The sequence below is a fragment of the Drosophila innubila genome, chromosome X (assembly GCF_004354385.1).
Source record: "Drosophila innubila isolate TH190305 chromosome X, UK_Dinn_1.0, whole genome shotgun sequence".
Classification (NCBI taxonomy): Eukaryota; Metazoa; Arthropoda; class Insecta; order Diptera; family Drosophilidae; genus Drosophila; species Drosophila innubila.
Genome location: NC_047626.1, coordinates 16,113,463 through 16,140,337, shown reverse-complemented (window position 1 = coordinate 16,140,337; position 26,875 = coordinate 16,113,463). Strand labels below are relative to the sequence as shown.

The 26,875-nt window shown below is 36.0% G+C and overlaps 1 protein-coding gene across 3 annotated transcripts; it reads left to right on the top strand.

Moving 5' to 3' along the window:
- Positions 1–2,353: 2,353 nt before the first annotated feature.
- LOC117794495 (probable cyclin-dependent serine/threonine-protein kinase DDB_G0292550) lies at positions 2,354–24,998 on the top strand. Of its 3 annotated transcripts, none has more exons than XM_034635121.1 (7): positions 2,354–2,880; positions 14,902–16,345; positions 16,391–16,587; positions 17,611–18,177; positions 19,080–19,952; positions 21,161–21,406; positions 21,476–24,086. In XM_034635121.1, the coding sequence occupies exons 2-7, from the start codon at positions 14,903–14,905 to the stop codon at positions 22,119–22,121; spliced, it is 3,972 nt and encodes a 1,323-aa protein (XP_034491012.1). In that variant the 5' UTR covers positions 2,354–2,880; position 14,902; the 3' UTR covers positions 22,122–24,086. The 3 variants fall into 3 exon arrangements, with proteins under 3 accessions (XP_034491012.1, XP_034491027.1, XP_034491020.1); XM_034635129.1 differs by lacking the exon at positions 2,354–2,880 and adding an exon at positions 8,829–9,094; XM_034635136.1 differs by lacking the exons at positions 21,161–21,406; positions 21,476–24,086 and adding an exon at positions 24,237–24,998 and having other exon boundaries at positions 19,080–19,746.
- The last annotated feature ends 1,877 nt before the right edge of the window (positions 24,999–26,875 follow it).

Genomic DNA, 26,875 nt, shown 5'->3' with positions numbered 1-26,875 from the left:
AGTTAAGTACATATGTTTATATTGTTTAATAAAATAAACTATTTTATACAATTTTTTTTTTTTATTTAATATGTATTTAATAAACCGGTAAGCTGCGTGTTTTTGCTTGCGCATTGTGTTTATTTTTCATGTAGCGTACTTCGCTTAAATCAACTAAATGCCGATACAATGTAAGTAAGAGAGTTTCGATTGCTGTTGCCCGTATCAGTGTATGCGGGAGAATGAGCGAGCGAGAGAGAGCGAGAAACAGTGTGTAAGGGAGAGAATAAGAACGGTCGGTCGGTCGATGATTGTTGACGACGACGCTATGTTTTGTTATTTACGGGCGGGTGTCGGGTGGGTAATTCAGCGTCGTCAGACGCAGACGGCAGCGTCGTCGACGTCGTCGTCGTCAGCGATGTCGATGTCGATGTCTGAAGCTGCGGTTGTATTTGTGTGATTGACTTTTTTGCCTCACTGCGTGTGACACATGTGCTAGAGTGTATAAATATTTTATATATGTACCATACCTACAGTATACTTACTATGTACATATGTATATAATAGTACTGTACTGTACATATGATATTCAGAAGCAATGTATGCACAAATATGTATGTCATTTCGTAATTACGCTCAAATTCGAGCTTATCGAAATTATTTTGTCAAAGGGATATTTTGATATATGTATCTTTAATAATATTGATATTTTTTAAAAATATTCACTTAAAATTAGTTGTGTTTCTACTTATTGCAAGATTTTTCATCAATTTTGTCAAAAACCGCAATAAAATCGCATAATTACATATATCGATATTGATATTTAAAGTATTCCTTTAAAGGTACTCCTTTTTAGTTGCATTGGCCCATTCCCGTTTCCATAGTGAAATATTACTACTGAAAGCTCACTGATAGTAACTTACGCCGAAAATACTTTTTGTATAGGTTTTTAGAAATTTAAAAGTTACATAAGCTTTTCTTTATCTTTGTGTTTTTATTTTTTTTTTCCCCTTTTTTAACGGTCAAATTTAAATCGATTAAATTTCCCTTTATAATTTTTTGTGAAATTCAATATGAGTTTTAAAAATCTATTCCTTAAAACGTTTGCTGTCTAGAGATTAAAATATTTAATTAAAGTTGTGTTTATAAAAAAAATGACAAAATTTAAAAATCGATTTCCAATCGTTTTACTTTGTAAACTTTAAACTGTGCAAAAACTTTTTATTCATCAGCTGGCACCACTGTGCACTGTGTAAGCGATCCGTGATGCTGCTTCTTCTTCTTTTGTTTTTGCCAAAAACAAAAACCATGTGTTTGCCACGCGCTTTGCTCACGCTCTTTCGTTTTTCTTACGTTTCTACGATGCAGAGAGCGCCAAAAGAGCGAAATCATGCATGTGCGAGAGTGTGTGAGAGCGAGTTCGTGTGAGTGTGTGTGCTTCACAATCGTATAAACAAAACGTTGTTGTTGTTTTTGCATTTTGATTGTAAATATTTGTGTGAGTAGCAATTGTTGAAAAGCAAATGAATTTTGCAAAACGCGGCAGCACCAAATTCCGATACTTAAAGTGAGTTGTGCTGGCAATACTGTCGTCGTCCAAGTGTGTTGACAAGTTGCAACAACAGCGTCATCAGCAGCAACAATAACAACAAACAGAGAGTCTAACAGCGGCAGCGACAAAAACAACAAAACTCACTCACACACACGCACACATATGCAGACACAGAGTCATAGGCAGAGCTGAAGGCGACTGCTACGGTAGTTGTATTGCACAGTGGACAAAGTTTAATGTGATGGCGGAATTATTATAGATTTGTTTTAATTTTATTAATTGATGAGGTATTCCAGTTTATGACTTTTCTTTTTAATTTTAGATATCCCTAGAACATTTACATTTAAATATATGTGTTTTGTTTTGTAACTTTAGCTTAATTTGGTATTCATGATCTTTTAAATTTAAATTTATAAATTGTGTCTACTTTGTTTACAGCTTGACTAATAAATATAAATAAAATTTTAAAATTAAAAATGCGTCGCATCCGCTTTAATTTGGGACGAGTTCACTTTTCGTATGAAATAAAAGATTTTTATGATGATATCTTACTTTTAATTTTAAAATAAGAAAGGAAATTGTATAGTCTTATCATTGCTTTTGCATTATGCAGTGACTCTCAGCTTATTTGACCTACTACTCTTACATACAACAAAACAACAACAAAATAAGAACGCAGATTTATTAATTAATCGTTGCGTTGTATACCAAACTATTTCAATGCCCGCACAATGAAGTTTGTCCCACTGTGAATCGTAGGCGACTGCGCTGCCTTGTGCCTTTCGTTTAGTTTGTGATTTGTTTTGTCGTCGTCGGCGTCGTCGTCGTCGGCGTCGCAGCTCGCAGTTCGGCCTCATTCATTTTGCATTGTGCCTTTCAGCGCAACGGACGTGCGGTGTCGAGACAACGCTAAATAAGAAAATATTGTTAATAATAATAACAACAACAATAGCAATAAAAGTAAACTTTAATAACAACCAAGCACATTCTGCTGACTTTAAATAATGCGCTAAAATAAAAGCAATAAATAATTTTGCATAAATTTTCATCTATTATATATTTTTTTTTGTTGTTTTAACACATTTTTTTTGTGCGCGTTCGCGTGCTGTGTTAATTAATTAGTCGATACAACGTAGAAGAAGTAGAACAACAACAAAAACAAACAAAAAACAAAAACAAATACGTTAAAAGAAAAGGTTTGCAAGTACCGCCCACAACAGAATAGGAAGAGCGCAGGAAAAAGAGAGAGCGAGAGTGAGAGCGACACAAAGAGAGCGACAAAGACGACGCCGCAGCAAAGCGGACGCTAAAACTGGCACCGACAACAACAACAACAGCAACAACAAAATGTGAGTGCAAAAATACAAAATAACATAAATGAAAATAATAAACGTAGATAAATACAATATCATGAGCAATAACTACATCGTGTGCACATTTTTGTGCTAGTGTATGTGTGTGTGTGCGTGTGTGTATTTGTGTTTGTGTAAATATTATATTTGGTCACACCAACAACCAAAATGCGCTGCCGCTGCAGACCGCGGGCAGCGACAGTGACAGCGACGTCGACCCCCGCGTCTACTTGTGATTTCTTCTCCTTGTTGTTGATATTGTTGTTTTGACGCCCCCCGCTGCAGTTGCCCGCAGCTAACAGCTAACGCACACGTTGCCGGCAGCAGCAGCGCAGTAGCAGCGTGAGCAACAATTGAAATTCAAATGCAACTGTTAACGATCTTCAGCACGGGGTGGGGGTAAATAATAAGCCAGAAATTGTCGCCCGTATTTATGAACATACATATGTATGCATGTATGTATGTTTACATATGTACACGCACATGTACATACAGTTAGACAAGAAAGTTTAATGACAAAATTAAAATGGTTTTTTTTTTATTTTCGGAATAATATAAAAAATAAAATAAAAATCCACAAAAATTATATATGTATGTTCTGTGATAAGTTTTGATAGTCTCAAAACACTTTCTTGACCAACTGTATATTGTACACTTGGCTACAGTCTCGTCCAAATTGTTGTTGTCATTTGTTTGTGTCGCCTTTGTTGTAAATTTATTTGCGACGCATAACGTTCGAAAATATCTTGAATTTTGATTTTTTTTAATGTATGAATTTGCACACACACACACACACACACACACACTGAATACACGCACATGGAAAGCGTGCGTGACAGTGCTGGCCAGAAAAGGTAGCCCATTAGTTTGCATCTTTGTATCTGTGACGTCACGTGCTTACTCATAAACAAAAAGATACAATTTTGTGAGATGTCGCTTTAGTTCAATTGTAAAAGTAAAATGATTCAGATGCAAATTGAAATTTTATTGATAGTATTGTAATTGATTTGCCTGCATTTATTACAAAGTAAATGGTATGGGGTACGATTTACAGTGTCGTCCCCGAAATCGAAATCAGCAGCGAGTTTCAGTTTTGTTGTGCTCTCGACATCGTAGCGAGAGCGCGCTCTCTCTCGCTCGCTCACTCAATAACTTCGTCTGCGTCAGCAAGAAAATAGAAACTGAGCGAGCGAGCGAGCGAGACGCGTCCGTTACCGATGTAAGCGTCTGCGTTGGCGTCCCATCATGACGCCGACGACTATTTCGTTTGCATGTGTTTGTGCTTTTGCAAATTGCTTATGTGTGTTATTGTTATGGTTGTTGTTATTGCTATTGATGTGTTCTTGCGATCAGCATTGTTGTTGTCCGTACGTACGAATGTGTGTTTGCAAATACAGAATCGTAATTGTGTTGTTGTGACGTTTGGTTTTTGATAAAGCTTTTTGCCTGATCATCGAAGCTGCGCTCATAAGCTCACAACAACAATAACGACAACGAGATAAACTTTGTGCAATTAGCAGTAACAACAACAACAACAACAATCGATAGATAGATTATGCAATTTGAAAGGCCTTAAGCTCTCTTTGTGCGTCTGCTGTCAACTGACTTAAAAACCAATTGGAAATTCCTTGACACATGCCGCCCAATAAGAAACGCCCCCATTAAAAACTAATTGAAAATACATGCTTAAATATTTATGTATAAACATATGTATGTACATACATACAATCACGAAAATTATTTGTGACACGACGCTGTCGAAAGAGGTGGATGGTAGGGGTATGAAGCAGTGGGGAGGGGGGTGGTGTTAAAAGCAGAGCAGTCGCTGAGAACCGCACGCATATTACGCTGCCTCTGCCGCGGTCGCTGCCGCTGCCCACCCACTCGCAGCACCCAACTAATACGTTTGCTCTGCTCGTGCTCTCTTTTTGTTGACGCTTTGACTTTGCACCTCACACGCCATGCGTATGCGTGTGTGTCTGTGTCTGTGTGTGTGCTTTTTTTGAGAACCTTGGCAAAGGAGGGAAGCAAAAGGCAGCGTTGACGTCGCCGTCGCCGTCGCTGTAGCTGCCGCCGCATGTGGCCGCTGTTTGTTGTTGATTACATAAAAAATGAAAATAATTATGTATGTATGTATGCATTTAGCCCATATACACGTACATATGTATGTACAGTATGTAAAACAGCAACAACAACAACAAAACACTGTGTTAGCGAGATAAGATAGTGTATGTATGTATGTGCTTATATGTAAATATATACATACATACATATATGTATACATTGTACATGCATAACAGCAAGAATGATGCGCTAAATGCAAACAAAAGTAAAACTAAAACTGAAACTAAAAAAAAGAAAAAGAGTAACGACAACTTTGTGTGCGCATCGTTCTCTTCTGTTATACAACAAAAGCAACAACTGTAATGCAAAAGCAAAATAAACTCAACTGATCCAAAAAACACCACGCGAGGCGGTCGAGTTGCATTCCCTTTTATGGTACAGGCGACAAAGTTGTCGCTGCCGAAATCATAACTCACAAAACTAACAGCAAGAAACTTCATTCTTAATTATATAAATATGATATAATTTTAAAATAATTTTATGGAAAACACTTAATAATTAAGCTTGTTAATTGAAAAGCAAAAATCGGCATGTTAAAGTCAGATAAACTGAAGTAAATTCGTTTAAATTTATAATAGAAGTACTATTATTGTTTTTAAGTGTTATATTGGTTAATTAAATCGTTTTATACTTAATTTGTTCATTTTAAAGAGCAAAAATCATTTTTGAAAAGGATATAAATTAAAAATATCACCATAAAAATTAAGTTAAAATCAAATACATGCGTTTAAATTTGAAATAAAGAGACTATTATCATTATCTATTAAAATTGTTCCAGTTATTAAATGTTTAAGTTCATGTATTTTAAAAAAGCATTGCATTTTCAATGTGAGTGATGCATTTGTGCCAGATAAAAAATAATACATATATATCTGTCTGTACATTTAAATGTTATCACCACTGTTGTGGTTGGTCGCGTTAATTTCTTCACAAACTGTTACGCTATAATACGTCACGTGGATTGACTGCGCTGCACTGCATGTACACTTACACATATGTAAATATGTACATTTTTATGTACACAGACACTTACTTTATACATATTCAGATTAGATGAGAGCCTATTTTTTTCTGTTTCTTTTTCTATGAAATATGGAATTATGTACATAGAACTTATTTATTTAACTTTGGAGACTGTTCTACTGGTCAGTGCCGGTTGTGAACTGTGTCATAACTAGTACGAAATGAACGTAATTATTTATTCATATTGAGCTAAAAGCTTAAAAAATAGTGTGTACAGCCATGGACAGTTAAAAAAGCACAAATGAATTATTAAATAAAAAAATAGAAGTGAAGTGAATTTTAATTTCCTAACTAGTGAATTTTAAGAAAAAAAAGGAATATGTCAACAAAAAAATCTTGATGTGAAGAAAAATGCGTGGTCATATAAATGGCACCGTTTAATGAAGTGGTTAACTTTCTTCACAAAATAAACTTAAAAATCACTATGTGGAAGAGTGCAATTTACAGTTGAGTTTATAAATTAGATATATCCTTTGAGAAATATTATAGAAATTATCAAACAAAATATCGGATTAGATTTGTGCTATTTAGCTGTCCATGGCTGTATGCATGTTCAATGTACAGTGTGTACACATACTATAATATTTTGTTCAGTTTGTTGTCGAGTGCTTGCATTAAATAATTGCGGACGTTTTAAATGTGCTAATTAGCTGAAAACGTTTATCGAGCTCTCTCTTTCTGTTTCTATTGTCGTCTCTATTTCTCGTTCTCTTGTGTGTAAATTAGTATAGTTAAACGATTGAAGGGCAGAGAAAAACAAACAAACACAATGAAACTCTCAAACATCATAAATAATAAACTTACAACTTGTAGCTAAACGACAAGAGCAACAAAAATGAAAATGTTGTATATATTTTGTATTATACAGAAGTCAATTGTGGAAAGCTTGCACGTAACCATGATTTTCCAAATTAAAGTTGTGATTTTCATTAGCGATGTTTCGACGTTTTTGTGGGGTGCACAACAAAGCTCAAAATCGAACTTGAAGAGAGAGTTGCGTGGAAGGACGATCAAAGCAAGGCTTGCAAGCGCTCTCTTAACGACGCGTTGCGTCGCGTCGCTTCGCTCTCTTTACCATCGCTCTCTTTCGCTGTTATCAATATTCTTGGGCAAAAGCAAAGCAAATGCCTTATGGCTATATTTAGTAATATTAAATGTGGTTGACCCAATTTGTTATTGTTGTTGTATTTGAAATTGCTTAGCCAAAAGACACATGCACACATGCACACATGCACATGCACATGACTTGAGTTTATTTTGAACGAAAGAAATCAATTGAAATTTAAATTGCCCAAGAACTGTCACTCAACTTGAGTCGCAAAGGTGTGTGTGATGTATGGGTGGGAGGGGGGAGGTGTAGAGAGCACATTGCTGCACTCTCTTCGGCGCCTGGCAACAGAGCACAAGCAGAAGCAGCAACAACAATAATAATAATATACAAGGCAATAGCAAATAAGCCAACGCAACGCGCTCTCTCCCCCTCTCGCTCTCACCAAAGCAGCAGCAGCAACAACAAAAATGTTGTGCTTATTTTTAGTTGACGCTTTTGTTTGATGCGCTTTTTTTAGTTGTCGTCGACGCTGTCGTCGCCGCTGTCGTCGCTGTCGGCATCGCTGTTGCCGCCGCTGCTGCTGCAGTTTTTCCCCTTTTGCCGGTAAAAGTTTCGTTACTCACTCTCTCTCTCTCTCCTGCTCACACTCTCTTTCGTTATTATTATTTTCAGTTTTTTAGTTGTGCGTGAACAAAATAAATGTAAGGTTTATTTTTAACAAAAGAGACTAAAGTTGAAAAAGAAGAAGAAGGAAAAGAAGAAGAAGACAATGCCGTTTTTCAATTTTCTTTTGCTTTCTTTTTTCCGCCTGGCTAAAATTAAATATGCTAAATACAAACGAGCAACAACAACAACAATTAATGCTGGCGCTGCATTTGCCTGAGAGCTTTTACAGTTGTTGATATTGCTTTGTTTTTGTTTTTGCTTTTGCGTTCGCTTTTTGGCTTCTTGTATTTCTGCTGGTGCTGCGTTGCGTTGGCAGCGCACGTGTCGCACATTTGTTATTTTTTTTTCTTTAATTAATTAATTAATGCAGCAAATTTGCGACAGTTTTTTTATAATTATACCATATTTTCACTTCACATGGTATTTGTAAACATTTGTAATCCACAGAAATACAAACTACAGTAACGACAACAAGAGTGCATTTAATCCATGCTCTTATGCTCGCGCTCTTTTCAAGCGTGCTCACTCTCTCAGTCTCTCAATATCTCAATTGAGTCATGCTTTTTATAAGTGGCCTTACCCAAACAGCTGTTTATTGTGACTGCCTGTCTGCTGTTGTTATTGTTATTGTTATTATTGTTGTTGCTGTGATCCTTTGAGTGAAGCACAAAACAAATCGTGTGTAAAACGCACCCATAAGGTCGGCGTTGACGTCGGCGTCACCGTCTTCGTCGACGTCAGCGTTCACGTTGTTCGTTTTTGTTATTGTTGCTGGTGCTCAGCTTTCAATAAATGGCAATGTCATGCGCCAACGCTCCCAGCACATACACACACACATAGGCAGCGTCGACGATGAGCTGCTTTTGAGAGAGCGCGCGCTCTCCCTCTATTTTTCGCTCTTCGTGTCAGAGCAAGCTTTTCTTGTTGTTGTTTACGACGCGCTTTTGACTTTGTATGTTGCATGTGCCGGCTCTCTCACACATTGAAAGCATACGTGTGCCTTTGTTACGTTTTCATACGAGATTGTTTTCTGTGTGTGTGTGTGTCTCTGTGTATATATGTATATATATATATATATATATATGTGTGTGTGTGTATTGCTCGTTTCGGCATTTCATTCGCTGCTGCGGCCGCCGTTTCGCTTCATTCGTTTGTCTACTCGCGTGCTTTACAGTTCGAATTGTGAGAAGCTTCAACAAATTAAATTTAAAAAAAAAAAAAAAATAGAGAAAAAAAAACAAATTGTTTATTTTATAACATTTTTATGCAAAGAATTCAAATAGTTTTTTTTTTGTGTGTGCCTGTGCCAAATGCTTGGAAAACATTGTGAGATTTGCTAGTGCAAAGGTATGTGGATCATTCATAACAAAAACAAAAACAACAACAAACACAATCAAAGCCAGTTGTATATATGCACATATATAGATGTGTATGTGTGTGTGTGTGTGAGTTTGTGCGAACGCAAGCTTAAGGAAGAGAGAGGCAAGCACAAGAGCGCGCCAAGTGAGAGAGCGAATGACGGCGTCATCACATAAAAGCACATATGTACATAACAAGAAAAGCAAAAACAATAACAAAGTTAAATGTTGTATTTTTGTTTTTATTCAATTTTTGATTTTGATTTTCATTTATCTGCAGCGTGGCTTGATTTCATAATCTCCTTCTGTTAAAAAGAAGAAATTTGCAAAAGCACCGAAAAAGTAAAAATACACACAGGAAAACAAGTAAAAACCACGTTGAAAAGTCAGCAGACCGTGTGTGACTATGTGTGTGTGTGAGTGAGTGCAAGAGAGCATTGCGCTGCTTGCTGCTCTTTGTGTGCGGTGTGAGAGCGTGAAAGCTTCGCGAAGAGAGTAAATAGCAGGAGTTTATATTAGAAATGAAATTAAATATGTGCATGTCATTTAAAATAGCAATTCATTAAATTTATAAATTTTAATATAATATTTATTTAAGTTTTAGTTTTTAATGCCTACAAATATTGCTTTGAATATTTAAACAAGTATAATAACAATAACAACAACAAGAACAACAAAAGCGGCCTTGTCGCAATTAGTTTACTCGCTTTGGTTTTAGTTTGTTATTCTCTCGTAATTAATTTGATGAATTATTGTTATACATATTTGTTTTTCATTTATATATGTATTTTATTCTTTTGTTTATTTGTATTATTTGCGCATTTTTAAATATTTGCAATTAATTGTCTGTCACAGTTGCTTATCAGTTGTCTTGTAAAGCTGTTTCGATATGTGTGTGTGTGTGTGTGCGTGTGCTTTCCCCCCATTTTCTTTACTCTGACTTGTGCTCTTATACGAGGCGTATACGTAATGCAAAAATGTCTCTCCCAACTTGAAAGCATCATAAACACAAACACACACACACACATAACATATACAATGTATGAATGTATATGTGTGTACTATGTACACATACACACACACACAGCACTGTATGCACGGGGTTACGTATACGCCGCGTGGTCGCCTTCAACATTGCGTTGTTGTCGCTCTCTTTGTTGTTATTGTTGTTGTTTTGTGCGTCTGTTTCTTGCGCGAAGCTCGAGAAAATTCTGAAATAAATTGTGTGTGTGTGTGTGTGTGTGTGTGCAAAATAAAATTAAAATAACTTTTTCGTCTAATATCAACAAAATAATTTAAAAAAAAAATTGTTTTTAAAAATAGCATTGAAATTTTTTAAGAAAAATCTATTATTATAATGATAAAACACTTATTTAGCTTTGGTTTAAAACAGCAACAAATTGAAACCAAATTAATTTCAAGAATATTTGTTTATATTTCACAAACTTCCACACACACACAAACAATATACAAATCAGCATAGGAGAGGAAGAGAGAGAAAAAAAGAGAGCGAGGCAGCGGGCGTCATTGGACGCCGACGCCGCCATTAAAAAGCTCTCAAATAATGCTTGGCCAGCTGTTGTTGTGTTGTTGCGCTGCCGGAAATATGCAAAGCTCTCACTCTTGCTCTCTCTCTCTCTCGCTCTCTGTTTGTTACTCTCTTATTTCGTTACGTGAAATGTTTTGTTATTTGTTATTATTTATTTTGAGTGCGATGGAGATGGATGTACATATGTATATAAACAAGGAACAGAGCAACAAAGTGTTGCGCGCTCTCTCTCTCTCTCTCTTTCTCTATCTATCTTTATTGTTATTATTATTATTATTATTATTCCAACAAGAGTTTTTGTTTGTTTTTTTTTTTTTGTTTTATAAAAATGCTCTGTCACACATTCCCCTCCCCCATTACCACCTAATTTTGTTTTCCTTTCCCACACTTGATTTATTTATTTCCTCTTTTTTTTCTATATTTATTATTTTATATTAAAAGAGGAAGCAGCTCATTTAACACCACAACAACAACAACAAAATATGCTTGTTGTTGTCTTTACGCGATTAGCACGCGGTTTAAGTTGTTGTTGTTGTTGTTTCTGCCGCTGCTGCATGCCATGTGTGTGTGTGTTTGTGTGTGTGTGTATATGAATCATCTACACATGTACAAAGAATTGCGCGCGTTTTATGAGCGTTTTTAACCGCAGCAGGTACAGTTTAACCAACTGTCTTTTACAGCTCTGCGCTTCTTTATTTAGTTTTTGTTAATTGGCGAAACAACAACACCGACAACAACAACAACAACAACAAATGCAGCGGTTTGACATTAAACGCCCACATAAACAATAACAAGCAGAGCGACAGTGGCGTCAGCTGCATAGAAAGCAGCATGAAAAGCGTCGGCGTCGACGTCGCCGCCATATATGTATGTAAAAGGTCCATAGGTCACGCAGAGAGCAGTCAGCGTCGGCAGCGCAGCGCAGCGTCAGTTGACGTTTCTAGATTCTAGAACGAATAACTGACAACTGATGCGGTGACTGCGACGTCGGCTTCTGCTAATCTCAGTCGTTGAGTGAGGTGTGAGTGAAGCCGGAGTTGGAGGTGGAGTAAAGCGCAAGCAAAAGAATAATAACAACAAAACGAAGGCTCAAAACAGTGCGCCGCATTACACGCACACACACACTCTCTCTCTCTCTCTCTCCCCACCTTTGCTTGCTCATTCGCATTCGTATTCGTTTCTCTTGAATTGAACTGAGCTCAGCATGAAACTGCGCCATTTGTTTGTGCTTGGAAAACAAACAAAATATAAAAACGCAGCGAAAAAGCAGATAAACAACAAAGAGAGACTGACAAAAGCTGTCCAAAGTCAAGAGAGCAAGAGAGAGAGAGAGAGCGGCAATGGCATGTATAGGAATTTTGTTTTCGCCAGTCGTCACAACAGTGGCTCAAATAGTTTGTGTTCAAGTTGCAATATTTTATCTACATATGTATGTACATAGAGATATCTATTTTAGCTAATTAATTGTGACAGAAAAGCACTGAGAGGCACAGTGAGAGAGAAAGGGAAAGAGAGAGCGAAAACCACGTTGTCGTTTGCTGACGTTATTGTTGGCTCTCTTGCTAGACGCTACTGTGGAAATTATTGATGTTGTATTTTGTTTATTAAAAGTTACCAAGACGACGCCAAAAGCTTTCAAAATTGCGTCGTAAGCTTTTTGTTGTTGTTTGTTTGTTTGTCTGTCTGTCTGTAGTAAAGACCGACAACAACAACAACAGCTGTTAAAATGTGTTGTGTGCTGTGGTGTGCCTTTTATTTGGGTGTGTGACTGTAAGACGACTTAATATGGCGCTTAGTTTAAGCTATCGTTGTTGTTGTTGCCGCCGCCTTTGAGCTTCTGCTTCTGCTTTGTTGTCCGTTTTGATTTTGATTCGTTTGTTTTGACTCGTTTAAGTTTTTTAGACCCTGTAGCTAAAGATTTCAAAGCATCCATTAAGTTTGTCAGAAGCAAAAGGTGTTGACTTATACAGTTATTCAAGTCATTGCCTCAAAAAAATACAAAATTCACGTTTTATTATCTTGCAAAAGCTTCTTTGTTAAACTCTTGTTTTAACTTTCTATCTACAAAACTTACGTTAGCTTGTATTTGGTATTTAAGTTAAAGAAAAATATCTTTAAATAATAATTAAATAACAATTAAATAAAAACCAGGAAATAATTTGATAACTATGGTTTCATGGTGAATGAACCGTAGATTACGAGTTGGGTTTAAAATATTGCAATTTTTTTCGGGAACATACAAACCGATGCACCATAATGTACATATGTATGTACATCCATCCATATACTGATTAAGTAATGAGTCTCTTACAGTCGGGTTCTTCCTATTGGACTGTTGCTTATCCTACAAGTTTCTTCTTCTTTTACTTCTCGGTTTTGTTGTGGCGCGTTCATTTTGCACTTGCTGTATATATTTATTCATGTATGTTATTGTTGTTGTCAAAGTAATTTTGTTGGTAGGTTGCTTTTCGTTGGCAATAAAAATCAATAAATAATAATACACTTTGTTAGCTGCTGACACCTGCCCCCTACCACCCACCACCCGCTACCCGTTACCCCCATCCCTGGTTTTACCACAAATTAATCGAATGAATAACTTTGAGTGTGTTAACTGAGTAGATTCATCAACAATACATACATACCTACATACATATACATATATGTTCATTTCTGCATTGCTGCACATTTTCACACTTCCCTTTCCCCTTCTTCCAACCATCCCACCATTCTTTGCTATTGCTCTCTTATCTTATTTTACTTCGTTCTCAGCGACAAGAAACTATAACTGTTAAGGCCAAAGTAACTAGCAACTAGAATGCAAAATGCTGATAAGATAATCCAACAGTAAACAACACACACCACATAAGAGACAAATTGAGAGAACAAGACAAAGAGAGCGACACACAGGGCGAGAGAGCGAACTACACACACACACACGTGTAGATCGACGCTCGCACAGTACCGAAAAAAAAGAAACAGAGAAGAAGAAGAAGAAGAGCAGCAGGTAAGCGCGAACTGCGCTGCCGTCGTCGCTGCGCTCATCAAGCCATAAAAACAGCAAAAACTACACGCGTAAATTAGAAACAATAAAAAATTCTGTTGAAAAAAAAAACAAACAAAATACATACAAACACACACACACACACACACTCATACCTAAAATGGCTGCCCGGGCGGGCGTTGATTGCGTAAAGCGTTTAGCATTTAACTTAAAATGTGGTCGCTGATATTGGGCAGCGAGTGGTGGGAGGGAGGGAGTAGGAGTAGGAGGAGGTCAGAGGGTGTGGTGCTGGTTTTAGGGCTATTTAACGGGGTAATAGAAACGGGGGCGGCTAAGCAAGTGAGCGCATTTAAGTATGCAATAAAAAGTCGAAGGACGCCAAAAAGCAACAGCAACAAAATCAGCAATAACAACAACAATTTTTAAGCATGTGTTGTGTCTGCTTTTAAGTTGATTTGATTAGAAATAGCTGATAAACGCAAAAGCAAAGAAAATTATACTAAACAAATTTATAAACATTGAATACAATGAATGATTGCAACAATTTGCTTAAGCAATAAATTAAATTTATATTTTTGATTTAATAAATTAATTGAAACGACAATTGATTGATATTTCATTTAATGGAATCAATACTTTGTGTAAAAGTGTCAAATGCGATTAAATAATGACGGAAAATTAATTAAATGGAAATGCATATTATTACAAAAAAAAACTTTATTTTGATTAATTAAGATACAAATGCAATTAAATAATAAATGCAATTAAGTTAAATAAGATTAAACAGCGGTGTTTCAGAATAAAATTTGCATTTTATTCAAAGAAAACAATTAGTTATTATTAAATTTAAATGCAATTCAATTAAAAAGTAGAATATGATTTTTTTTAATATAAATTATAAGTATATAACAAATAATATTATGTCACTATGGATTTCTGAGAATTTTTAGATATTCTGTTCAGATTTCAACTTAAAATCATGCGCTTACCTTTTTATATAATTTTTTGATACATTTTTATTTATTATTATGACCATTTTAAAGTCAGAGCTGATTTTTTAACAAGACAAATTTTAACGGGTATCGAACCCAGTTATATATTTTAAATTGAAATTCGAATTATGTGACAGTTGGGTGACTCTTTAACTTCTTGAACGAAAATGTTCCAAATAAAAATGAAAAAAAAAAAATATGCAAACTTTTGGCATACACTAATTTCCACAATTGTTATTTCTGTCTCTTTATAGCATGTCAACAGATAATCCCACACAGCTGCTAACAACACACGATTTGAGCCAACTGCGAGGACAACTACAAACGGCGGCGGCAACAACAACAGCAACGGCAGCAGTTGTGGCAGCAGCGGCAGCTGCCGCACACGGTTATCACAGCGTGACAACAACAACAGCGCCAACACCAGCACCACCAACACCATCCGCCAGCCACATGAACTCCGGCCCAAAGTACGTGTTCCTGCAGCACAACGGCAGCAGTTTTACGGCCTACGAGAATAGCGCAGCAGCAGCAGCAGCAGCGGCAGCAGCAACACAGTCGGCGAATGCAAGTGGTGGGGGAATGGGAGGTGGTGTTGCCACCTCAAGCGGTGGCAATATTGTGCTGCTTGCCACAGAGCCATTGGAGTTGAGTGCAGCCGATGCCTTGGCCACAGCGGCGGCAGCAGCAGCAGCAGCAGCTGATGATGGAGAATTGCGGCCATTGTCTTGGTTAAACGACAGCAATCTGATCAAAGGTATTGTCACCACAACAACAACTGCGGCAGCAACAACGGCAGCAACAGCGCCACATTTGAAGCGTGGTGCGACGCTTAAAGCAACGCCAGTGCCACCAACACCCACCACAAACACAACAACAACAGCAGCAACAGCAACAGCTATGAGCAACAACAATAATAACAACCACACCAACAACAACATTTGCATTGTCAGCGACATTATCGAAGAGTTGCCAGCGAGCAACAACAACAACAGCAGCGATGCAAATGAGCAATCATCAAATGAACCACAGCAATCACCCGCCGTATACAGCACCACAACGGTGCATAAAGGACCAAGTGGCACCACCACCGTGGTGGAGTATAAAGCGGCAACAAAAGCAAGTGTTGTAACTGCTGCTGCTGCTGGCGCCTTTTTGCAGCGTAACGGCAACACTTTTGTGCCCGCCATTACAGCAACTGTCAAGCAGCAACAACAACAACAACAGCAACAACCACAGCAGCAGCAAGCACCACAACAGATTTATGTAAGCAGCAATGGATCGAGTGGTGCATATAAATCGACAGGCAATACAACCACACATCATCCGCATAAAAAGTATTTGCGAGAAAAGATGAACGTACATGTCGAACATCAGAACAACAACAACAACAGCAGCAGTAACAACAACAACAACAACACAACCACCAACAATCTTGGCAACAATCATAGTCATGTGGTGGCCTCAACGGTAACTGTGGTCAGTTCCCCCGCCTCCTCAAACAATTCATCGATCAGCTCCTGTTCGGCGTCAGGTTCCGGCTCCGGTTCCGGTTCCGGCTCATCGACAGCAGCTGTCAACGGAGGCAATAGTCCGGTGCCCAAAGCGAGCAACTTTAATGCCGTCTTCGATGCCGTCAATTATGCAACAAACTCAACGCCCAATCACAGCAACAGCAACAATCACAACCACAGCAACAGCAACAACAACTGCACCAACAGCGGCAGCAGCTGTGCCATTAGTACAACCAAAAACAACATAACCACCAGCGTCAACAACAACAACAATCACAATAACAACAGCAACATCAGCAGCAGCAGCAATAACAACAACAACAACAACAGCGATCCACAATCAGTGACGTCGTCGGTGGTCAGTGCAACAACGCTGCCAGCGGGTTACAGTTTTGTCAGCCATTTGGGCACCACGACGCATGTCATGTAGGTCCAGCAATAACTATAGTTATATTTATCGTTAAAGTATTCGAAACATCAGTGTCTCTCAAACTTTACTCTCGTTCGTGAAATAGGATATTTCCTCGACCACTGACATTTGCCACATTTGCTCACATTTGCCACATTTGCTCACATTTGAATGTGGCACATTTTTGGCTTTCCACAACCGAATGTGAAGCTGTTAAACATTTGCCATTCACCCAAAGCAAATCAGCTGTTTAGTTTCTGTGCAAAAATCATGAAAAGCTGACAATAACAATATTTCAATATTTATTTTGATCGATGGAAAACTGTACACTCCACATTTTCCTTTTCTCTTTCTTTCTTTCTCTCCCTATATTTCTCTTCCTCTCTGTCTTCCGCCTCTTGTTTTCATCATGTTCGTTTTAATCTGTTTTTTTCTTTTTTGCGCGGTTTCTGTTTTCCTTCCTATCTTTTTCTTATCTCTTCTGTTCCCACTACCTTTCTCCGCTTGTTTTCTTCCTTTTTCCTCTTCCCACTACCTTTCTCTCTTTTTTTTTTCTTGTCCTGTTTGTATCTGATTATCTTCTCTCTCTCTCTCTCTATCTCTCTATCTCTCTCTGTTTTTCTTAATTTCCCTTCCATTATTTTGCTTTAATTTTCCTTTCTCCCTCTTACTCTTTTCCTCTGATTTTTCTCCACTTTCTTCTTCTATTTCTCTCTCCTTTCCATATATTTTTTCACGTCCGTTTCGCTATCTTTCTCCCTCTCCGTTATTACTACCTGCTCCTTTCTCTCTCTGTTTTCTCTTCTTTCCCATTCTTGCTCTCTTTGCCTCTATCTTCCCTTTGAATCTCTAACTCTTCCATTTTTTTTCTCCTACTTTACCATCTTCCCCTCTTTTTTCATCTCTTGCTTTGTCTTTGTATTCGTAAACGTTTTACCGTCTCCTCTTTATGCATAATAATTTACGTGTTGTGATATGAGAGATTTTAAAAGTGAACTAATCAATTGACTTTCTCACTTTGCTGCCACTTTTCAATACAGCTCACAACAACAACAGCCCGCCAATATTGTCTCACCGGAGACGACGCCTGTGGCGCCACTGCTCCTCTGTGGCAGTTACTACAGTGCGGTGCCATCACGTTCGGGTGGATTGCAATTGTCGATAACACCGCCACCAGCGCCCGTAACGCCCACAGCAATGCATAATGGTTCTGGTTCTGGTTCCGGTTCCGGTTGCGGTTCGGTTGCCAATTTGCGGAGTCCCAACAGTTATGCCAGCTACGACAATGAGGATTCGCTAAAGGAGTTCGATTTGGTGGTGGGCAGTGCAAGAATGCACACAAGCACACCTCAATATCAAACTATGACCAAGAACAACAACAACAGCAACAACAATAATAATAGCAATAATAATAATAGTAGCAACAACAACAACAACACTTCATCCACTGGCGGCAGTTACGTCAGCTCTAACGGTGGCAACAACAGCAGCAACAACAACAACAACAATAACAATAACAATAACACACCACAAAAACAAAAGCATCCCAATAATGTGCCATACGATCCGTTTGTGCATACCAACAACAAGCCGCCATATAGCTTTAGGTAAGATATCCCCAAGTACATGAGCTTTTAAAAGCTGCTGAAAGCTCTGTAAGAATAACACACTAAACAGACTAAAAACTTGCAGCTTTAAAGTACATACAGAGTAAAAGGGATTGTTTTTTCATTTTACTAAAGTTAGTCAGTCACAAAATTGTTCATTTTTATATTTAAATTACTTTAAATCAGGGACCATAATCATTATAAGTTATATTATAAAAATTACTTGATAATGACTATATTCAAATTTTTTATGTTTTTCATCAATTATAATCATTATTTTTGAGTAATTTAATAAAACTTAAAACTTCATTATTTTTGAAAAAATAAATAAAAATCCAAAATAATCATTATTTTTGATCAAACAAAATAAAAATCAAAAATTATGATCAAAAATGATTTTTATTTTTTTAGCTCAAAATAAAACTCAACAGTAATTTACGAATTTTGTATACTGGGGATTAACTTTGTAATTTCTTTATAAGGGTATGCAATAATATTGGCGAAAAGTCGTATACAGATTTCGTAAAGTACTGTTGAGTTTTATTTTGAGCTAAAAAAATAAAAATCATTTTTGATCACCATTTTTGATTTTTATTTTTTTTTTTTATCAAAAATAATGATTATGGTGTAAGTTTAATTATATTACTCAAAAATAATGATTATCATTGAAAAAAAAAACGTAAAAAATCAATATTTTCAAAATCATGGCCGAAATGCAGAGATTTGAAAATTATAAAGATTTTGGTGCAAACAATTTTTTTTCTAGGACAATTATAAGTTGGTGTTTTTTTAATTAAAAAAAAAAAATCATTATTTACGGTCCCTGCTTTAAATTGCTGAATTTAATTAAATTGAGAATGATAGTGGTTAATCAGTGATTAATAATGATGTTTCTGTTGCAGCTCCTTGATCTTCATGGCCATTGAGGACTCCAACGAGAAGGCGTTGCCCGTGAAGGAGATCTATGCGTGGATTGTACAACACTTTCCCTACTTCAAGACAGCGCCCAATGGCTGGAAGAACAGTGTGCGTCACAATTTGTCGCTGAACAAGAGTTTCGTCAAAGTGGAGAAGGCGCCCAATATGGGAAAGGGTTCGTTGTGGCGTGTTGAGCCTCAGCAGCGTCAAAATCTCATGCAGGCTCTCAATCGCTCACCCTACTTTCCCAATTCGGCCGTCGATAAGATTAGTCCGATGCTCAAGAGTCCCAATGGCAATGGCAGTGGCATCACTAGCTACGATAGCTTGGATGGATCCACTGTCTCTGTACCTTCAGCGAATGCAACAACGCCATCAAAAACCAATGGGGCAATTGTCAATGGAGGCAGCCAAGTGGCGGCAACAGTTAATGGCAACACAGTTGGCAGTGGTGCTGTCGGTAGTGGTGCTGTCGGTGGACATGCCCGTTTTGATCCAAAGCTCTTTCCCAATCTGTGCAAAAAGTTTCGTAATATTAGCGAGGAGTCATCGCAGCCGGCGCAGCTCCTAGGCGATGTACTTGACGAGGAGCTGCCCGGCGATTATGCAACCAACAACAACAACAACAACAATAATAACAACAACAACAAGTACAACAATTATGCAAATTTAAATGGAGGTGCAAATGGAATTGTTGGTGGTGGCACCACAATATCAACAGCCCCAGTGGGTGCATTCAACTATGAGCGTTTGGCTCGCGATTGTGGTGCGGACAGCATAGATGATGTTCATGCGGCGGCGGCGATGCTCTTCCTTAAACACGGACCAAAGGCCTTCATTGAATCCTTTCAGAATGGGTAAGCTACAAGGATAATGCATGTTATGTATGCTATTACACTTTACTATTTATATTAGGGTGCATTATAAAGATAAAAGATAGCGTGCTATATTTTGGATTTACACAATACTTGAAAAGAACTGGCTTAAAGAAAGTCTTAATAGTGGCTTTTAGTCCTTATAAGATTTGAAACTTTTCTGTTTCACCTATTCGAAGAACTAGGGTTCTTGCCAAATCGAAATACTTCACTTTATAATGTTTTATTAAACTATAGATACAATATAAAGTTTAGAGGTGATCTGTAGTTTTTGTGCGGTATTCCGCAATTACCAAACACTTGCATGGAAATGATAAATTATCAAATGAATGTATATAGTCAGGGAATCAAACCGAATCAAATATAGGTTACGGTTTCGGTTCCGGTACGTCCCGAAATAACTATTTCGGTAAAAGGTTATATTTCAGTTTTTTTCTTTCGGTTCCGGTATCAGTACCGGTACGTAACAGTACAACAAATCAATTTTGAAACATTTTAAAATTTTAAGATGTCGTTTTATAGAAAATATGTCATCGAAATAAACAGACCTAGAGCAAAAAAAAATTTTTGTTAACGAATTTAAAAATATTTGAATGCAGAATATATTTAGAGGTCAAATGATGATCAAAATGACATTCCGCTTGAAAATCGGTTCAGTTTTAATCAAGTTATGACAGTTTGAAGTTGGTCAGACTTCGGATTTAACCACTTTACAAGTCAAAATTTTTATTCAATTTTACATGATTTTTTACAAAAAAATGAAAGGTGTCAGAATCAAGTTTAAAGTGCTGTTTTATACTAATTACGATATAAGGAGTTGATTAAATGTGAAAACTTGAGAATTAAAATTTTGAATTTTCAAAATTTCAAAGGGGGGACCCTTAGCATCAAAATAGAATTTTGGTCGAAAATAATCAAATTTTCTAAATGAACAAAATTTGAATGCAGAATGAATTTAGAGTCGAAATCATGATCAAAATGACATTCCACTTGAAAATCGGTTCAGTTCTAATCAAGTTATGACAGTTGCAAGTTTGACAACTCTTTGACCTTGCAACTTGTTTCGGTATTGGGTTCTTGTCAGAAACTTTCTTTTTGCTCGAAATCCAAGCTCTTTTAGCTTGAGATAAACTCTAAGATACAATGTTGTTGTCCTTTAACTAATGACGATCCTCTATATCGACTTTTAGCGCACCGGTGATAACTAGCTCGCCTAGCGAGGATCACACCTATTCGGCGGGTGGCAATAGCAATGCGGATAGCGGCGCTTCAACGCCACGGACCAATGGCAATGGCAATGGCAATGGCAATGGCCAAAAGAGTGGCCAACAAATACAGTCGAGTGTGGGACAAAGCGGCGGGGAAAGCAATTGTGCCAACTGTGCCAGTTGTCCCAGCTGTACCAGTGATGCGGCCTACGACAGCAGTGAAGAGAAGTGAGTTAACGCTAAATTTATTCGAGTTGTAATTGATTAATGGAAATGCTTTTCCCCCTCTTTTTCTAGTCACAACATCACGGCCGAGGAGCTGGCGGATCAGCAGCGAAAGCGCGATGGCGTTGATGCCTTGTTATCACTGTCGCGCTCCTCAATTATTGAATGCGGCTCATCGACGACGCATTATCACAGCAATGGCAGCAGCGGCAGCAGTCACGGTTCACCGCACAAACGCGCCTCGAGTCGCAGCCTAGAAGAGGAGCATCAGCTGCAGTTGCAACAGCAACAGCAACAACAGCAGCAACAGCATCAACAACATCAGCAACAACATCAGCAACATTATCAGCAGCATCATCAGGGCATCTATACGAATGGCAGTGGCAGCAAAATGGCCTTGCTTAGCAGTGCCGCAGCCAATGTGGCAGCTGCTGCAGCACTGGCCCAACAACAACAGCAACAGCAGCAACAGCAACAACAACAACCGATCTACGAGGAACTTTACAGCACAACGGGATCAGCTGGCAATGGCAACAGCAACTCCACCTCCAATTTATATATGCAGACCATAACTGCTGGCAACGCCAACGGTCAACCCATGTTGCAACAGCATCTAAGTGCGGCCATGGCCAATGCCGTTGCAGTCAAAAGCAAAGTGAAGCCAATGCGAACACTACGCACCAAGATTATGAAGCGAAAGGCCGCCTGGATGCGGTGAATGTGGCGGAAGGCTGGCGGCAGGTCATAGATACATCTGCTGTCTGTCTGTCCGTCCGTCTGTCTGTCTGACTGTTCAACTGAGACACACCCCCAAACACATACACACACACACACACCCAGTTTCGGCTATCTCTGCCACTATCACCTTACCCCTCGCACCAATTTGTTGTCTCTTTCTAAAGCAAATTCTGTTCAACGCGTAGCATTTAGTTTCTAAGTTTTCTAACTATTTTTAAAGAATTTTTTTTTTTAATTTTTGTGTTTTTGTTATTGAGCGGCGTTTTTCTTTATAATTAATTTTACTATTACTTAAACTATAATTATTATTATTTTAATTATTAAAATTATTCTAATTACTACTACTATTATTATTATTTTTTATTAACTTTTTTTGATAGTCTTATTTTTATTAGCTATTAGTTTTTATTGGACTTTATTTAGTGGCAATCGTATTGCCTGTTAATTGTTGGCCATTATATAAATTTATATATATTTTTTATTTTTTGATTAGTTGCAATTTTCTTTATTAGCTTTTAATGAAAAGTTATGTGTATATATATTTTACTGATATATTTTAAACAAATTTTTAAACTCGCATACAACACAAAAACAAATCAAAATACAAAGTAAAACACAAAACGATAAAGTAATTAACAATTGTCCTATGGTGCTAGCTGGGCACGAATTGTAATTTAAATTTTATTTAAAATGTACAACACATGTGAGAGAGATAGAGATCGTTAGAAAGAGATAGAGCGATGCAGCGAGAGACAAGGCGAAGCAATCAGCAGAGGCAGAAGACAAACTGTGTGTATATCAGAAGTAACAAATTTGTGCTAAGTTAAATCAAAGAAAATACGACGAAAAAAACATTTAAAAAAAAACGGTAAATAAAAACGAAAAGAACAAACATCTTTTGTATACAAGTGTTACAAAAAATAAAAAAAATGAGGAAATGCGAAAAACAAGCAAAAAGCAACAATTGTTAAATATAAAACGGAATGCTTGTTAGTTTGCTGTGAGCAAAAGTTTTATATATTATATACACACATACACATACATGTTAACGCATATATATACAAATATATATATTAAGTACTAAACATATAAATATTTAGCGCCTTATAATTGAGTCCTTAGCAAAGAAAAGAGAAAAACACACACAAAAAATGCAGTGTAAAATGCTGTTAAAATTTGAATTGTTTAATATTGCTACGTGTTACATATACTACATACTATATTATTATTATTATTATATTATTATTAATATGGTTAAAATGATTATCATATGTTATATGATTAACTTAAGTGCTAACTAAATCAACCAAAACACAGGCCAATCAAGCTTAGCATAGCAATCCGAATACCCAAACCTAAAACTAAATCTAAACATTATAATGAAAACAACAAAAGGAACACAACAAGCGACACTCAAGTAAATGTTAAATCAAAGATACTTCTAGACTCTAAGCAAAACCACAACAACAACAACAACTAACAATTAGTTATCTAGGCATTAAACTATGTAGTTAGAAACTTGTTCGCAAACTTGTTAACAATTTGATTGTTTCCTGGCTTTAAAGTAGCATAACACACACAATACAACTATAAATTTGTTTTTAGTTTTTATTTAATTTTAAATACATTATTTGTTTTGTGGACTATAGAAAAAAAATGAGAAAAACATTAAGACCAATATTAAAATAAATGAAAGAAACAAGAAAACCTTAGTTAAAATTAACTCAATTATGTACATACAGAAAAAAAAGCTGTTGGAAATATGCTTTACACAGACACATGCATACACACATACATATAAATATATATATATATATATTTGTATATATATATATATATTTATTTATTATTAAAAAACCCCTAAGTGAATACACTTCAAGTACCTTTTTAGCAGAAAAGCATTAAAGTAAATTAAATTAAATTATAACAGCGCATAATAAAAAAAGAAGACGAGAAACCAATTGCCAGTTGTTAAAATAAAATTTGTTAAACGTTTGCTTTTGATTGTTTAAATATTTATATATTAATATATATACATATGAATTGTATGTTATATAGAGTTTTAGTAGCTTTATAAATGCGATCGCCTTTTTTTAACAACAACAAAAAATAGAGAACAACCAGCAAATGCAGCTAAGCAAGCTAAATTTAAGCTTATAGTTATATATACATATGTTTATATATGTATGTACATATATGTATATATGTATGTACATATATGTATATATGTAAATGTTTATGTAGTTAAACAACACAGACAATCGACGCCGTAGTTGTTGGCTGCAAACTATAAATTGCATATATGTATATATATTATATAATATATCTATACATAATTTGAATAGCGTAAACATTAATGATAAATGATATATATTGTTATAGACTATCCAACAAGTTATAACTGAGCTAAGCTGCAAGCTAAAATGCGAGACTTTTGTAGTCGAATTAGCGATCTGCCTATTTGTGAAAGTCCCCCAATGCTCCTTCTTCCTTAAACACAAAAACACCATACCTATTACATATTACCTATTAAACTATAAAATGACGTACGATTTGATATATGATATTGATATATCATCGATCACTATGATCAACAATCAATCAGTTTGTTAATGTTTTCTTTTTTTTTTTTTAAATAACATACTATCATTATTATTAAATATATAAATATACACATATGATTATAATTTCTTTGCGTACCAAATACACACACAATGTGATTTCATTTCACTCGAGTTTGATCTTTTTTCACTGCTCTCTTTTTATTCTTGTTCTAATCTATAACTAGCTAGAATAATCCAATGTTGATTATTATTTTGAATAGACAAGAAGCACGAATTTAGTTATAAAACAACAATGTCTTATCTTTGGAGCGCCAAAGTTTTGATACTTTTGCGATTTAATTCCTTTCACAGATAAGGATATAGCTAGGTGGTCAATCAATCAATTAGTCATTTTATAAAGTCGTCTGATTGAGTATGTCAAAGTCTGATCGAAATATCTGCAAACGTGGGGAGAATTTATCAATCTTTCAATAATTCTTTGAACGATCATTCCAGCACTATATTTATATTGTAATCCTGCCAATTTTATCACTCTAAGAACTTGTACAATATACATATTTGATTTCGTCTTGTAAATCATAATCTTCGGCAAGAGTATCAAAAAAATATCGAAGCTACTATAAGAAAACACCAATTTTTTTTTAAGAATCAAGTACTTTAAAGATTTCAAGCTCACTTATTAGGAATTTGAGTTATATGTTTATTTTAAGACGCCATGTTAAGAGCAATGTACGTTTAATAATGAAAAGTGCCTCTAAAAATATGTTTTCCTTTTTGCGCATTATGTTTAGCGAAATATTTGGCAATATTCAGTAGACAGAGAGCTTGCTGAAACTTTAGTCCTTAGGTTAGTCATATTCTGTTAAAATGTTAGCTTAAAGCCCTTCTCTCGTTAGTTGAATATGCTGTTACGACTCGGCTTGTTGCTTAGACACCGTACACACAAAAATGCAAAAACATTAACAGTTACAGGGTATCTAAAACATGTCCACAAAATTCAATAAAACAGTCAACACGTCTGAAGTCTGATTCAAGTGTCGTTTCGACGTGCAGGGAACCTACACTTTAGAAAATTTTTTTCCACTTTTGACTTCGAAGTTCGAACCATTAATATATCTATATATATATATACATATATATTCAAAGAATATGATAATATCTATATATTTATATATAGTATATATGTGTCATGAGAAGTGTATATGTATCTGTTTGCCCTCCAAGGTTTCAACTAGCGCCTGTTTTTATGTCTAAACCTGTACCAAAACAAACAAACATACAACAACAAACAAACACACGAACAACTATGAATTATAAGTATCTAAAGTTTATATATATACATAAACATATACATATATATATATATATATAATGAATGATAAGAGTTGCCCTGTATTTTTTAGAGCAATATTTTTCTACTTTTTCGAAGAGCAACAAAAATTCAATGTAAAACTTTTCGATTTTTTTTTGTGGCTGGTACAAAAAGTAAATACAATTTTATTAATAATATCAGAAAACAAAGATAAAGTTAAAGATAAAGATACTTATGTATTAATGCGCTGTAGAGCCGATTGTTTTAAACTGATTTCGGGCTTAACGATATGAAGACGAGAAATGTAATACGTTTATGGATATGAAATACACAAACAAACACATACAACATTTTGTTAAGGATTGCCCTTTTGAATAGCTAAACTGACATGTATATATACATATACTTATACATATACATATGTATATAATGCATACATATATATTAACATATATAGCATTAATACTAAATTAAACCAAAACTTAAATCTAAAACATGTTACGAGTAGAGTGCAAATAAAAACAAAGAATCTAAAAGTATTGGTATTTTGATTTTTATAGGGATGGATTTATCGGGAAATAACTGGGATGTTTTAACGGTCTGTTTAGCTAAATTTGATTGACAAACCCCAACGACTTTTCCAAGGCCATCGGTTACGTTTGAAAAATATTTGCGAAATTACGTAGAAATATTTAAAATTAACTTGGGAACTGTACTAGATTTAAATTGTATCTCGAATCTAAAGCTTAGAATCATAAATGATTCGGAAACAGATAATCAATATGAAAATTATCCAAAAGTGCAAAAATACTAAAAATCATATTTGTTTTACCTTAACCTATAGCTGTTAAAAACATA

What these genes read in the sequence shown, in the direction of transcription:
- LOC117794495 (XM_034635121.1), top strand. Translation starts at nt 14,903, where the DNA reads ATGTCAACAGATAATCCCACACAGCTGCTAACAACACACGATTTGAGC. An exon ending in GGCACCACGACGCATGTCAT is followed by an intron (nt 16,588 to 17,610) that starts GTAGGTCCAGCA and finishes TTTTCAATACAG; the next exon opens with CTCACAACAACAACAGCCCG. An exon ending in ATTGAATCCTTTCAGAATGG is followed by an intron (nt 19,953 to 21,160) that starts GTAAGCTACAAG and finishes ATCGACTTTTAG; the next exon opens with CGCACCGGTGATAACTAGCT.